At 35.9% G+C, this 16,440-nt stretch overlaps 1 protein-coding gene across 1 annotated transcript in view; it reads left to right on the top strand.

Annotated features, from left to right (window-relative positions):
- Nucleotides 1-15,583, top strand: part of UBE2U (ubiquitin conjugating enzyme E2 U) — a 32,511-nt gene extending 16,928 nt beyond the window's left edge. Inside the window, exons 9-10 of the mRNA XM_032217814.1 lie at nucleotides 10,980-11,071; nucleotides 15,399-15,583. Coding sequence (XP_032073705.1) covers nucleotides 10,980-11,071; nucleotides 15,399-15,583 — 277 coding nt within the window. The remainder of the gene's footprint in view (nucleotides 1-10,979; nucleotides 11,072-15,398) is intronic.
- Nucleotides 15,584-16,440: the final 857 nt, after the last annotated feature.

The raw sequence follows: 16,440 nt of genomic DNA, 5'->3' as shown, positions 1-16,440 counted from the left end.
AATTTTAAAAAAAATTAGCAAAGGGCTAGAGTAGGTTAGATGATTTGTTTGAGAAAGCTGTCTTTTCTTTGAAATAATGCAACTTTTGATACTAATTGCATTGAAGCTTGAGAAAAAATGACTATTTTTTTTTGACAGAGTTAAAGGCCCATCTTTTACTGCCATCGTGTGGTTGAAAACAGACTTTTGTAAAATTCCTTCCTTCTTTCCTCCCTCCTTCCTCAAATAACCAGGTTCCCCACTGACTGCTCAAGACATACCTACATCTAAACAGATTGTAGTTTTACGTGTGTGGACCCATCATACAGCAAAAGCAAATATTTAGCTAAGTTAAGGCACTGTACACTTCCAAGAGCAGTGCTTATCTGAATCTTTGCGATAAAAAGCTGTAATTAAGCCAAGGTTTGTAAACAAATTGGCTTTCTTATGAAATGTACATTCTTCATTTCTACTGCAACTATACTGAATGGAAGTTAATATCTCTAAATAAATAAAACATATGCATAATCCTATAAAATTTAATAACCTGTTTATAATCAATAAAACAGTTCCCACTTCCAAGATAGAGTATAATCATTGACAGTAATTCATTACTCTTCTAAAGATACTTAAATATCTTGAAAATAATAAGTAGCATCAAAACCCTATATCAGCTGTCCCCAACCATTCCAACTCAATGGACTGGCGCAGGCGGGGATGGTGGTGGCAGTGGGGGGAAGAGGAGATGGTTTCACAAGTGCTGCTTCCACAGATACAGTTTTGTCTGTGCACATGCACTTACCAACACTTCCGCAACACAGTTCCAAACAGGCTGTGGCCCAGCACTGGGCCGTGGACTGGAGGATGGGGACTCTAGTCCTATATCATAGAAAGTAGCTATAGAATGAATTTAGTTACAAGTCTATGTATATTTGGCCTTTTGAAAGTGTTATATGCACTTTGATTGTAGAATTTATTAAGTTATTGATGGCTTGCAAGCACAAATTTGGTCCAACATTGCAAAATGGACACTTATCAACACTATGAGGTTGGGGAATCAAACTTGGAGAATATGTAGTAATGGCAAAATGAACAGTAAATATCCTGAATAGAAGATTGACTAAATTTTTAAAAACTTGTTTCTCTATATACTGTATCATGTCACCCAATAAGGCAAACTCAGACACTGACTTCCTATTACACTGGTATTACATTTCTTGCAGACAATCTCTCAAATTACTCTATCTTAGTCACATGCTTCATAACCGGATGCTTCATCAACTTCAATACTTGTCGAACTGTTTTGTGAAGCCATCTTTTTGTTTAATTGTGAAAAATCCTAAAATAATGAGCAGCTAATAATTAATAGCATGAAGAAACCAGATGGTTTCTAACAGATATGGCAATTGTTAAGAATTTAGCAATCTTCTTAGAAGTTTATGAAGGATGGTTACCCAGGAAAACAACAATGGTCTCCTGGTCACAATATTTGGAAATATTAAACTTGATTACTACTGGGTGTAGCATGGACATTTTAATAATGAAATAGATTCTACTTTTGAGTCTGAACAGAAACAAATTTAGCTTTCATGTGGGAAGCTTATGTATCTGTAAGTTATTGTGCTAATAAGTAGCACCCCAAATGGGTCCCAAGTAAATAGTAGTATATATGGGGCATATAAGATGTTAAACAAATATTTGGGGATAGTCCATGGAGGAGAAACAAGTGTGATTTTAAAAAGAGAGGTGAAATCTGGAGTGTGACATTTTGGATAACTACATCCTAAATCTTTAATTCAGCAGGGTTTTATCAAAGTCCCAAAACAGGTAGTGCTGTGACAGAGTGAGACCACATTATGCCAAATCATCGTTAATTTGTCTTCTTAGATTGGAAGCCAATCTAACTAGTAAAGTGAGATAATATTTCCCAATCTAAAACAACAAAGCGCTAATTCAGCTCCCTGGAAAATGCAGCTAAATTCTAGTCATATTAGAACAGGAGAGGGCAATTATGATAATTTTATAGCCATGGCTGGCTCTGGAATTCTAGGAGTTGAAGTCCACAGGTTTGTAAAGTTGCCATGGTTGCTCACCCTTGTGTTAGAACATTGGAAACTGAATAAAGGACTTGCAGCAAAAGTTTCAACAATATTGGTTGGAGTGCTTCTAAATTAGGGGACTTTCATATAAACATATAGCATTATTGTGCTAGAAATTCTGCAATGGAATTTCTGTTAATCATGCTAGCATGCTTCTATGAGACAATTCCAGAAGCTTAGAGGAGCACATAGCAGAAAAAGAGTGATGTTTCTAAAATGATATATCCTGCCTTTATATAACCTTTTTTTAATTTCCTGTGATTTGTTAAATTTATATCTCACTGTTTGTTCAAGAGTCCAAGTTGTTCACACAATTTCCTGTTTAACGCACATAACTACTCTGGCCGAAAGTTAATCAAGGAGCTTTGGTGTTTAGGATAGATTTGAACTTGGGTCTCTCCCTTCCTCAGCCAATACTTTAACCACTACCCCACACTGTCTGTTTTTTTGTCTTTCTCTCCATCAGTAAAGGCAGGATATGTCAAGATTTCTTGCAATAACAATTAAAGTTAATTTCACACTACTATGGAGATAACACCTTCTGATTTTACACTACTTTTTGGAATGGTCTGAAAAGCTTCAAAAATCTTTCAAGCGATCACCAGCTATTAGTGTTCTCATAAAATCTGTGGTTTGTTGGCACTATATATGTCTTTTCCTGGACTCAGTAAATTTAATTAGACACCAAAATACTACACAATGATTTTTTTCAGTTAACAACCAATCCTTAACATTTGTTTTTTTCTGCTGTCCCTCCTATGACATCTGGGTAATATCATTTGAATTTATTTGACATTTTGCATGAATGCTTTTGGCAGATTTAACTGATTCTATTTTCCTTATTTCAAATGGTTGCTGATCAACCATTGATATATAGTCTCTATAAAGTCATTAAACAAGGACTATATAGTGATATTTTAAAAAAAGCTATTTACCTCATTTCATTTCTTTTTCCCAATTTCTTAACAAACAGGACTCTATTATTTTGACTATAAAGAAGTGAGTTTTTACTTCCATGTAGTTAATTTATCCATTACTACCAGATAAATTATTCTTAGGACTATAGTGGCTTTAATTATCAGATTTTCAATTCTGTAATTGCCTTTTTTATTTTAACATCTATATTCTTTTGGAATAAGAATATTTTCCTTTTGGGGCCTATTTGTTGCTGCTGCTGCTGCTACTACTACTACTACTACTGTTGTTGTTATTGTTATTATTATTATACCTTTATTCATTAAACATGAAACTTAGCCAACTGAACATTTATACTTGGTATCGACCAAGTATCTTCTTAAAATGCATGATGTTTCAAATAGTGCAGTTTTGTGCAGTTTCGCTGGTGTTATTGCAGGAAGCTGCAATTTCTTGATGTATTTTATAAAATTCTTGGGCATGGTGCCAAGTGCTCCAATGACAATGAGTATCACTGTCACATGTTACATCCATAATCATGTAATTTCAATGGCCAAGTCACAATATTTCGTTATTTTTTCTAGTTCTTTTGCTTCAACTCTGGCGTCTCCTGGTATAGCAATATCAATAAATTGTACCCTTCAGTTTTCAACAATTGTGATATCCGGCCTGTTATGTTCATTATTATTATTATACTCTCGCCTGACTAGAAGATCAAAGGCGATTTATTATACGGATTATTATTATTATTATTATTATTATTATTATTATTATTATTATTATACAATTGTATCACAGCGTCCAGTTGTTTCGCCGGATTTGGCATTGGTTACTAGTCGGGCCCCACCCAGGGGCCTAGGACGTCATAACGTATTTTCGTAATATGCGTGCAGTTCCAAGTAGTGCGGCTTTTTGCATTTGACTGATGGTGATTTTGTCAATTTTTAACTGTTTTAAATGTAATTCCAATGCTTTTGGAATAGCACCCAGTGTGCCAATTACCACTGGAATTATCACTGCTGGTTTGTGCCATAGTCGTTGAATTTCGATTTTTAAGTCCTGGTATCTTGCGATTTTTTCATGTTCCTTCTCGGCAACCCTGCTATCACCTGGTATTGCGATGTCTATGATTGTGACCTTATTTTTCTCAACCAGTGTGATGTCTGGTGTATTATGCGCCAGTATTTTGTTGGTTTGTATACGGAAATCCCACAAGATCTTGACCATCTGATTTTCGGTGACTTTTTCAGGCTGATGTTCCCACCAGTTTGTTGCTGTTTTAATATTATAATTTTTGCACAAATTCCAATGGATCATTTGTGCTACTGAATTGTGCCGCAATTTATAATCAGTCTGCGCGATTTTTTTACAGCAGCTGAGTATGTGATCAACAGTTTCATCAGCTTCTTTGCAAAGTCTGCATTTGGCATCATCAGAGGATTTTTCAATTTTGGCCTTAATGGCATTTGTGCGGATAGCTTGTTCTTGCGCAGCCAGGATTAGTGACTCTGTTTCTTTCTTTAATGTACCTGTTGTTAACCATAACCAAGTTTGTTCACTGTCCACTTTATCTTTTATTTTTTCCAGAAATTGGCCATGCAGTGCTTTGTTCTGCCAACTCTCCATTCTTGATTTTATCACATGTTTTCTGTATTCTTGTTTCGTCTGTTGGGCCTTCAGTAGATTTTTGTTCTTTACTTCGATTAATAGATGTTCTTGACTTTCTTTTAAATAATCAGCCAGTGCATTTTTTCTTCTTCAACTGTTTGCTTCACTTGTAATAATCCTCTGCCTCCTGATTTTCGGGGCAGATATAGTCTATCAGTATCACCACGTGGATGTAAACTGTAGTGCATTGTCATTAGTTTCCTGGTTTTTCGGTCCAAAAGGTCCAAATCAGCTTGTGTCCAGTTAACTATACCAGCTGTGTATCTTATAACTGGTATTGCCCAGGTATTTATGGCCTTGATTGTATTTCCACCATTCAATTTAGATTTCAAAATTTCCCAACTCTTTGGTGTACTCTCGCCTGACAATAGTTTTTACTTCTCCATGCTTGATGTTATCCAACTGCAGAATGCCTAAGTATTTGTAGGCTTCATTTTCTTTGCATTTAATTAATTGGCCATTGGGCATTTCAATTCCCTCACATGCAGTGATTTTGCCCCTTTTTATGGATACGGTGGTGCATTTTTCCATGCCAAACTGCATTGAAATATCGGTGCTGAATACTCGGACTGTGTTTGTCAATGATTGGATTTCTATTTCTGACTTTCCATAGAGTTTCAAATCATCCATATATAATAAATGCAAAATTTTTTCAGCTTCTTTGGCTGTTTGGTAGCCTAATTTCATTTTTTTTAAGATTACTGATAGTGGGATCATTGCGATGATGAAGAGAAGAGGTGAAAGTGAATCACCCTGGAAAATTCCTCGCTTGATATTAACCATTCCATAGATCTCATTCCCTCCCGCCAACTCAGTTCTCCACTGTTTCATCGCCTTTTCAGTAAAGGATGTAATATTTTTGCTAATGCCAGTTGTTTCTAAGCATTTTATGATCCAACTATGTGGCAGTGAGTCAAATGCCTTTTTGTAATCAATCCAGACCATATTCAAGTTCGTTTTTCTGTTCTTACAATTTTCTAATATCATTTTATCAATTAGAAGCTGATCTTTTGTGCCCCTGCTCCTTCTTTTGTTGCCTTTTTGCTCTACTGGCAAGATGTTGTTTGTTTCCAAATAATCCATCATGTTATCTGCAATAATGCCTGTGAGTAATTTGAAGGTTGTTGGCAAGCATGTTATTGGTCTGTAGTTTTCAGGTGTTGTTCCTTTAGTTGCATCTTTCTGAATCAAGTATGTTTTTCCAGTTGTCAACCATTCATCAATTTGGCCCTTTTGTAAAATTTCATTCAGTTTCCTGGCCAATATTGCATGTAAACTGGTCAGATATTTGAGCCAGAAACCATGTAATTGGTCCTTTCCAGGCGATGTCCAATTCTTTACCTTTTTTACTCGATTTTTGACCATCTCAGTTGTTATTTCTAATACTTGCATTTGTTTTTATTATTATTATTATTTACTTTATTCATTAAACATGAAACTCAGCCAACTGAACATTCAAAAATGCATTGCAAATACCAGTGACTGGTGCTAATGGTTGATACGGTTTGCTGCCAGTGTCCTAGGTAACAGCCAAGTACCTTCTTAAAATATAAGATGTTCCGAGTAGCACAGTTTTTTGCAGTTCCGCTGGTATTATTGCATGAAGCTGCAATTTGTTGATGTATTTTATAAAATTCTTGGACATGGTGCCAAGTGCCCCGATGACAATGGGTATCACTGTTACCTGCTTCATCCATAGCCTTGTAGTTTCGATGGTTGCGATATTTCATTATTTTTTCTAGTTCTTTTTCTTCGACTCTGACATTTCCAGGAACAGCAATATCAATAAACTGTATACTTCGGCCCTCTACAACCATGATATCTGGCATGTTGTGCTCCAAATGATGATCCGTTTGTATTAGAAAGTACCACAATATCTTCACCTTCTCATTTTCAATAACTTTTTCCACTTTATGTTCTCATGACTTTCTGGATCCAGGAAAATCATATTTTTTACATAATGACCAGTGGATTAATTTAGCAACTCGGTTGTGTCTAGCTTTGGAATCAGTTTGTGCGATTTCGCTGCATTCACATATTAAATGTGAAACAGTTTCAACTTTGTTATTGCAAAATCAGCAGTTTGGGTTGTTAGTGGATATTTGTATCTTCACTTTCATGGCATTAGTTTGTAGTGCTTGTTACAATACAATACAATAGCAGAGTTGCAAGGGACCTTCAAAGTCTTCTAGTCCAACCCCCTGCCTAGGCAGGAAACCCTATATCATTTCAGACAAATGGCTATCCAACATCTTCTTAAAGACTTCCAGTGTTGGGGCATTCACAACTTCTGGAGGCAAGCTGTTCCACTAATTAATTGTTCTAACTGTCAGGAAATTTCTCCTCAGTTCTAAATTGCTTCTCTCCTTGATTAGTTTCCACCCATTGCTTCTTGTTCTACCCTCAGGTGCCTTGGAAAATATTTTGACTCCCTCTTCTTTGTGGCAACCCCTGAGATATTGGAACACTGCTATCATGTCTCCACTAGTCCTTCTTTCTATTAAACTAGACATACCCAGTTCATGCAACCGTTCTTCATATGTTTTAGTCTCCAGTCCTCTAATCATCTTTATTGCTCTTCTCTACACTCTTTCTAGAGTTTCCACATCTTTTCTACATCGTGGTGACCAAAACTGAATGCAGTATTCCAAGTATGGCCTTACGAAGGCATTATAAAGTGGTATTAACACTTCACATGATCTTGATTCTATCCTCTGTTTATGAAGCCTAGAACTGTGTTGGCTTTTTTGGCAGCTGCTGCACATTGCTAGCTCATATTTAAATGGTTGTTCACTAGGACTCCAAGATCCCTTTCACAGTTACTACTGTTGAGCAAGGTACTACCTATACTGTAACTGTGCATTTCGTTTTTCTTGCCTAAATGTAGAACCTTACTCTTTTCACCATTGCATTGCATTTTATTAGATAGTGCCCAATGTTCAAGTTTGTCAAGATCCTTCTGTATCTTTAGCCTATCTTCTGGAGTGTTAGCTATTCCTGCCAGCTTGGTGTCATCTGTAAATTTGATGAGTTCCCCATTTATTCCCTCATCCAAATCATTGATGAAGATGTTGAAGAGTACTGGGCCCAAAACAGAGCCTTGGGGTACTCCACTGCATACTTCCTTCCATGAAGATGCAGTTCCATTGAGGAGTACACGTTGAGTGTGGTTGGTCAGCCAGTTCTTGTTGTTGAGCAGCCAGTATTAAACCTTCCATTTCTTTCTTGATGGTTCCCATCTTAAGCCATGTCCATGTCAAGTTGTCATCACATTTTCCTTCAATGTTTTTCAAGTGCTGTCCATGCAAAGCTTTGGTTTTCCATCTATTTAATCTGTCACCCAGCTGTTTTTCCTTATATTCTGCCTTTGTTTCTGTTGTTTTTATGCTGTTCACCTTTTTCACAGCCTGCAGCAATTTTTCTTTACTTTGGTTCACATAATCATTCAAACTTCATTTTTCTTTTTCTACAGTTTGATGGATTTGCAATAGCCCCCTGCCCCCTATTTTTCTTGGCAGGTACAACCTGTCAACGTCACTTCATGGATGTAAAGCGTGGTACATATTCAAAAGTTTGCATGTTTTCCAGTCAAAGTTTTCCAGTTCAGCCAAAGTCCAGGATGATTCCAGCTGAGTAGCATATCACTGGAACTGCCCATGTATTTATGGCTTTAATTATGTTTCCAGCATTCAGCTTTGATTTTAATATTTTGCAGACCCTCCTGATGTATTCCTTTTGGGTTGACTCTTTGACTTTTCCATTCAAGTTGTTATCTGCTTCCAATGCCTATGTACTTGTACCCATCATCCTTTGCTAATGCTTTCACTATATTTCCATTTCCCAGTTCTATTCCTTCTGTTTTTTCCATTTTTCCTCGCTGCATGGATAATATAGCACATTTTTCAAGTCCAAAATTCATTTTGATGTCACTTCTGAATAGTTGAACTGTTTTGAGTATTGATTTAAGTTCAGTGGGGCTTTTCACATACATTTTAAAGCCATCCATGTATAGTAGATGGTTTACCTTGCCATGTTGGCTTGAGATTTGGTATTCCAGTTTTGTGTTTTGTAGGCAGTTCCAAGTAAGGTAGTTTTTTTGCAAAGTCAGAATGTTCAGGTCTGATAAGTCCAAAATGTCCATGTATCTAGGCAACCCTTTGGGTATTGCTCCAAGGGCTCATATGGTACAATCATTGACTTCTTCCTCCACAATCGCTCAACTTCAATTTGCAGATTGTGGTATTTCATTATTTTTTTCTAGTTGTTTCTCTTCAATTTGTATATCACCTGGTATTGCAATATCAGTGAACCAGACTTTTTCTTTTCCACAATAGTGATGTTAGGTGTGTTGTGGGCCAGATGTCTGTCTATTTGGATTCAAAAGTCCCACAGGATCTTGACCTGTTCATTTTTCAAGAACTTTGTCAATTTGGTGTTCCCAGTAATTTTTGCTGCATTCGAACCCAAACTTCTGGCAAAGCTTCCAATGTGTGGTTTTGGCAACTTATTATTGATAATTGCACAGTCACCCAGATGTTCAGACTGGGTTTGGCATTTTGTCTACCTATCGAGTCTTTACCAAGGACCTGGGATAAGCAGGTGTGGATGTTTGCTTGTGTTACAGGTATCATCGCAGGATGGAAGCTGTTCTCAGTAAAGCTGCCTTTTGCAATTATCTGATGGCAAATTTGTCAATTTGGCTTGTTGTTGTTGTTGTTGTTGTTGTTGTTAATCATTGCACAGTCAGCCAGATGTTCAGATTTTTGTCTAACTATCGAGTCCTTACCATGGTAAGGATAGGACCTGGGATAGGAAAATCTGGATATTTGACAGTGTTACAGATATTATTGCAGGATGAAAGCGGTTTGCACAAAACCATCACCTCTCCCCCCACCCCCAGTCCGCAAAGCCAGAAAGGTTGGGGAATCTAGTTTAAGTGCTATTGCTGTTAAATGTTATGTTGCTGTCTGTAATTACAATATGGGTTTTTTGTCTCTTTTTAGTATGTATTCCTTTTCTATGAGGTTTTTGTCATATGTATTTTAATCGCTATCATATATCTAGGTTTTTCTTTCTTCATAATATCATTTTTTCTGTTGATGCTGTCATTATTTATATTTTGCTATTAGAAAATAAAATTAAGGTATTTTGAAATTATCTACATAGTTTGACACTAGCAAATTACATTGAGGAAGGTACCTCGGAAGAAAGATAACTGAAGTGAACCAAGAGTTTCTGTTTGTGTGAAAAGTAAGAGAGAACAGGCAGGGATGTGTTATTAATGGAGTGCTCAGTAAAGATATGATGCAATATTTAGCAAACTTTTTTCTTTCCATTTCCATAATCCAGTGGTCTTTAGCTAGGGAAACTTTGCAACCTGTGGACTTCAATTCCCAGAATTCCATGCTGGCTCAGGAATTCTGGGAGTTGAAGTCCAGAGCTCATAAAATTACCATAGTTACCCACTCCTGCCATAATTGTTTGTACCCTAATTAAATTGTGATTATTCCTATGGGAACTGTTTCTTTTCTGAAAGCAATATATGTAGCGTTTCCAGTACAATTTGATTCCTTCAGCAACAGCAGCATGATGATAGCAATTGGCTCAAAGTATGCTGTGTCTTGAGGGTAGTTTTGAACCAGGTCTCTTAAATCCTAGTCCAGCGCCTTAACTATTAAGCCCCTCAAGGAATGTGTAAAATAGCCCTTCCTAGGGCTTCGTCCTGTTTTTTGTCAGAAATAAACTCTGGTAATAAATGGGGAATTATAATAACCCCAATCAATTTTGCTTTCTATAAACTGTGTCTCAAATTATTAAAATGTCACTGCCTGTTTTATAATTTCAATAAAATTGTTAGAGACACATGATTCTTTCTAGCATGATTTCATACAAAAGCATTTTAAAGGTTTTAATGTGTTATTGAGAATACATAAAGATTAACATTAGGCATAGAATTATAAAGTGTGAGTAGATTAAAATAGAATTCAACTATTATCACAGTCCTTTCCTACCACGTATGGCTCCAAGGTGCTAAGGCACACTCAAGTATTGTACATCCAAAATGAAAGTCTCTAAGAATATGGGTTATTGTGAGGGGTATTTTTTTCTCTTAAGTTTTTTAAAATTAAAATTTCCTAATTGGTGCGTAAAATATGTTGCAAAACAAGTCTCCAGCTTCTTCATTTCTGCATTCTGAAATATTTTTTCCTGTGTGAAAGCTATTCATAAGGTTGGTTTTATTCCTGAATATCTAGTAAATAAGCTTATATTTCTGCTATATTCTGAAGTTATACCAATCTTCTTGTGTTTTAATTTCAGACATAACATTATTGTCTCTGATTGCATTGAAAAACAGAAGAAACAGATAATGTTAGAAAACTTGGGAGGCAAGTGCATTATCCCAGATTCAGGTAAGACAGGAGAACTGATTTTGTGACAAGCTTGCAGTTTTTCTCTACACACCAACAAATATATATATATATATATATATATATATATATATATATATATGTATATATGTATATATGTATATATGTATATATGTATATATGTATATATGTATATATGTATATATGTATATATGTATATATGTATATATGTATATATGTATATATGTATATATGTATATGTATATATGTATATATGTATATATGTATATATGTATATATGTATATATGTATATATGTATATATGTATATATGTATATATGTATATATGTATATATGTATATATGTATATATGTATATATGTATATATGTATATATGTATATATGTATATATGTATATATGTATATATGTATATATGTATATATGTATATATGTATATATGTATATATATATATATGTATATATGTATATATATATATCAGGGGTGGGTTTCAACTGGTTAACTTCTGGGAACGGCGAAGGGCCCACCCTCCCGCCCACGTTCCTTACCCGGTTTTGTCGAGTTCTGCGCTTCCATGCATGCGTAGGACGCATACAGTGCCTGCGCGATGCTCCAGGAGCAGCTGGAGCATCGCACAGACGCTAGTATGCATGCGTGCACTGCACGTGTGCACGAGGACGCCGCCGGCCCCGTTCCAACCGAACCGGTTGGAACGGGGCGAGAAACCCACCCCTGATATATATATATATATATATATATATATATATATATATATATATGTATGTATGTATGTATGTATGTATATGTTTTCTGAGGTTTTTGCGGGTGTTAGTATGTAAGTCTCTAGTTCGGGTTTTCTCCCGCGTAGAGTTGGAGATGTCTTGGCGACGTTTCGACGAAGTCTCATTCGTCATCTTCAGGCTGCTTCAGGCTGCTTCAGGCTGCTTCAGGCTTGAAGTAGCCTGAAGCAGCCTGAAGATGACGAATGAGACTTCGTCGAAACGTCACCAAGACATCTCCAACTCTACGCGGGAGAAAACCCGAACAACTAGAGACCTACATATATATATATATATATATATATATATATATATATATATATATATATATATATATATATATATATTGTGTATCAAATTTTTGTATGCTTGTGTGTCTCCATGTATTGAAAAATATTTTGTGATTGTAAAAATGAAAAGAGATTAAAATACAGTTTGAATGATATCTTCTATCAGTAATTCATTTCAACCCAATTACCAAGTTATACTTTTTATTTATTCAAACAATATATTACTACACTGTTCCCTTTGGGAATAAGCAACAACTACAATGAGCATCGAAAAAGAGTAATATATAATCAGCTGAAAAAAATTAAAGGCAAGGCATAAGAAAAAGGAACATAGCTAAATCGATTTTAAACCAAATTCATTCACTGTTCCTCTCCCCATCTTGCAAATCATCCTTGTATCCCCAACCTCCATATACCACATCATATATTGCCTTCTCTTTAGCTCTCTCAGCTTTATCCAACTGCAAATTTTTAACCTTGTTCTTCCTTCTAAATAATTTTCTTTTCTTCCATAAATTTATTTCATGATTTGATCCTAATTCACTCTCTCCACCTGATCAAATCACCTCAACATATTTATTTTAATAATTCATGTTTAATAATATGTAAATACTACTGGCATCTTAAGCCAAAATGGAGTTCATGGTTTTGCTTTGATCCTTCTGACTATAATACAGGTAGACCTCAACTTAAGACCACAATTGCGTCCAAAATTTATGTTGCTAAGTGAGAAATTTGTTAAGGGAGTTTTGCCCCATTTAAAGATTTTTTGTTAAGTAAATCACTGCAGTTGTTAAATTGGTAACATGGCTGTTAAGTGAATCTGGCTTCCCCATTGACTTTGCTTGTCAGAAGATCACAAGAAGTGATCACTTAAACCTGGGACACTACAACTGCCATAAATGTGAGTCAGTTGTCAAGCATCTAAATGTAAATCATGTGACCATGGGGATGCTGCAATAGTCATAAATGTGAAAAATGGTCATGTCACTTTTTCAGTGCTGTTGTAACTTCAAACAGTCACTAAATGAACTGTTGTAAGTCAAGGACTACATGTAAATCAAGAAAAGCAAGAGTATCATGCTCTTTATCCTATTTTATACCGTATACAGTACCTATGAAATTTTATTTAGGTGCAATTCAATAATGCATTTTTCATCTAGTGTGCTCAGGGTAACCAACAGCAGCAGTTAAAACAATACTGTGATCATTGAAAAGCAAAGCTTTACAATATAGGTGTTAAAGCAGCAATATAATGAAAATAAAATCATGATATCTGTGGAATATAAATTCATTTGAGAATGAAAGTTACCATTTATTATCTGACCATTACTCTTTGTATAGGAACCCAGCCCCTGGGAATGCCCTAGCTCTACATGAATCCATGTTGCAGAATTTCTGCAATAAATAGATTGAACAGTAAATGGATTAAACAGACAGATTCAAGGGGAGATACCGTTCAAAAATCATGCTGTGAAACTATTACTCACTTTGAGCTGAGCAGGAAAAGAAATGGTCCATCTTTATTTCGTTCATTTATTTGTTAAATTTATTTGTCACTTATTTCACTGTAGTGATACTGTAGGCAGTTTATAATTATATAAAGGAAGAAAACTGACAGGCATGTAAACTTAAGTAAAATAATAGAACAATAAAATAAACAATGATAAAGGAACACAATGAGATTAAATACATCAATATGATAACCAAAAAGATGAGTGGGTGGAGAGCGGAGAGCAAGAAGGGTGAGGGGGAGTCTGCTATCAATCTAGCAGCATGTCCTGTGGGGAACTCCCCCATTTGGTCCTGAGGCCGATCATCACAGCCAGGTCTTCAGGCTCTTGTGTTAAGATAGAGGGTGAGGTTAATTGCCATTTGCAACTTGTTAGGCCAAATGTCACTTCCAGGGACTTCCATAGGTGTGGTGGGATGGGTCAACATGTCACCATGAAAGCTACATCAAATGACATGACAGCAATGTTAAGGGTGACATGATAGCAGCATTCCAGTATTTGACAGGTTACCACAAAGAGGGGGGTGGGTGTCAACTTATTTACCAAAGCACCTGTAGGCAGGACAAGAAACAATGGATCCAAACTAATCAAGGTAAGAAGCAACCTGGAATTTAGTAGAAGCTTCTAATAGTGGGGACAATTAACCAATTGCCATCAGAAGTTGTTGGTGTTTCATAACTGGAGGTTTTTAAGAAGAGACTGGACAGTCACTTGTTTGAAATGGTATAGGGAAGGGTGTCAAACTCACATTGTCATGGTGGCATCAGATGACACATTGGGATTTCAACCCCCCTTCGCTAAACCGGGCATGGTCATGGCGTGGGCATGGGCAGCACGTAATGCATCTGGCCCCTGGGTATAGGGTCTCCTGCATGAGCAGGGGATTGGACTAGAAGACCTCCAAGGTCCCTTCATATTAATCAGAATCTATTCTGATTATCAGCATCTATTCTGATTAATTAATTAGTTAATTTAAAATGGCATAACTACTATTCTGATTTTTTTGACAACCACAAATGTCACTATTGGTTTCTGGGTACTCAGAAGCCAACAGTCCTATTCCTAAGATAGGACATATTGCAGAAATACAGCTGTTATATGTTATCTCAGCCAAGTGCGCAAATGAATGTCAATATAACTTAATAAATCAGTAATTTCTTTTACTGATGATTTTTTCTATGGCTGTAATAATTAGCCTTGTGAAGTCATTAGAATTCTTCCTGATCATTTTTAGTACTGCCCTAAAAATATAAAATAACGTATCGAAAACACAATAATGTTTCAATCTGGGGGAATCTGGTTTTTTATTTATTTATCTAATCATAGTCTGAAGACTGCAGAACATGTAGAACTGATCACTAGACCATGCGGCCATGGGTTTCATCTCTCTTTGGAGAGATTGTTGGGTTTTGGGCTACAGTTTTGTTTTATTTTATTTATTCCAAATAGTGCTATTATGTCTACCAATGTACTTATTAGGTGAGATATTTTATTTAAAAAGCATATTATATCATCAAAATTTACCACTTCTTAATCAGATTTCAGTGTGATCATGGGATCTTGGAAAGCCTACTTGGAAGTAGGGTGGGGGAATGCATATTAGTTTTCTAATAGTTAGCTATGTCACTTGGCTATAAATGCTAACATACAAACTTACTTTTCTATAGAGTAAATCTTGCAAATGCTATAAAAAGGCCTCACACACACACACACTCGCATTCACACATACACAATTTAATGTGTTGTGTGTCTGTATGATTGTACAGGTACTATCATTCGTGTATTCATGTTTTTAACTTTGTATTACTTCTACTATCTAGAAGCACCTCCAAAAGAATCTTCCGTGGGATCTAAGAAGATGGAAAAAAGCAAAAATGAAGAACACTGGGAAGACGAAGTCGAAGGTCTTGTTATGTGGTCTGCAAAACTTGACCAAGCAAAATTAGATTAAGTAATAGTGTTCACTTCTGTTACTCTTTTAAAAAGTATTATTTGTTGATATTCAAACATTGTCTGGAAAAAAAACCATGCAGTTCCGTTGGAATATGACTAGTACCATGTTTGCATTACAAAATGCCTTTGATAGCCTGAACTGCAGCTCCCAGAATACCCTATTTATAAAAGAGTCCAAATACAAGCAAGTCCATGGACATTTATTCTAGTGTTAAACCTAAGATCATTTTATCAAATGGACAGAAATTCATTTAAGTTTTGCACAAACTTTAATGTTATTCAAGGTAGGCTAGATAGCGTAAATTGCTTTCCAACATATGAAGTAACTGTACAGTTACATCATCTACTGACAAAACAATTCTGACAATATAGAAGAGAAGCATATAGCAGAAAGGTTTTTTGAAAGTCACAAAAGCTTCAAAAGAAAGATACTACACTCTCAGCAGGTCTTCCAGGAGCGCAGATCTCACTTCATTGTTATTGGGAGGGGGAGAGGGGTGGATTCCAGAAATGCAAGATACAAAGAATGACTAACTGAAAAAACAAAATATGTTGGCTTCGTGTGCAACAAAGTCACATCACATCACAACTTTTCCTTTTTAGTTAATAAAATGCATTATATCACTAAAGCAAATTGGCAAGAATGTCATTTCTGCACCAATATTCCAGGGAAACTGGCTAATCCATGACCTGTAATCAGCGTCCAGCTCTATGGGCAGTAACATTTTTGATTTCTTTTTCAATTCTTAACTCCTTTTCTCTGCCTTCTGTGGGAAGCTTCTTTTGGCAACATTTCTTCCAGCTTATTTTGTGCAAAACCAAATATGAATGGGCTGTGATATAAGCCAGATTGCT

The sequence above is a fragment of the Thamnophis elegans genome, chromosome 5 (assembly GCF_009769535.1).
Source record: "Thamnophis elegans isolate rThaEle1 chromosome 5, rThaEle1.pri, whole genome shotgun sequence".
NCBI classification, from domain to species: domain Eukaryota; kingdom Metazoa; phylum Chordata; class Lepidosauria; order Squamata; family Colubridae; genus Thamnophis; species Thamnophis elegans.
Note: the sequence above shows the minus strand (reverse complement) of the source record. Positions and strands in the feature narration are given on the sequence as shown.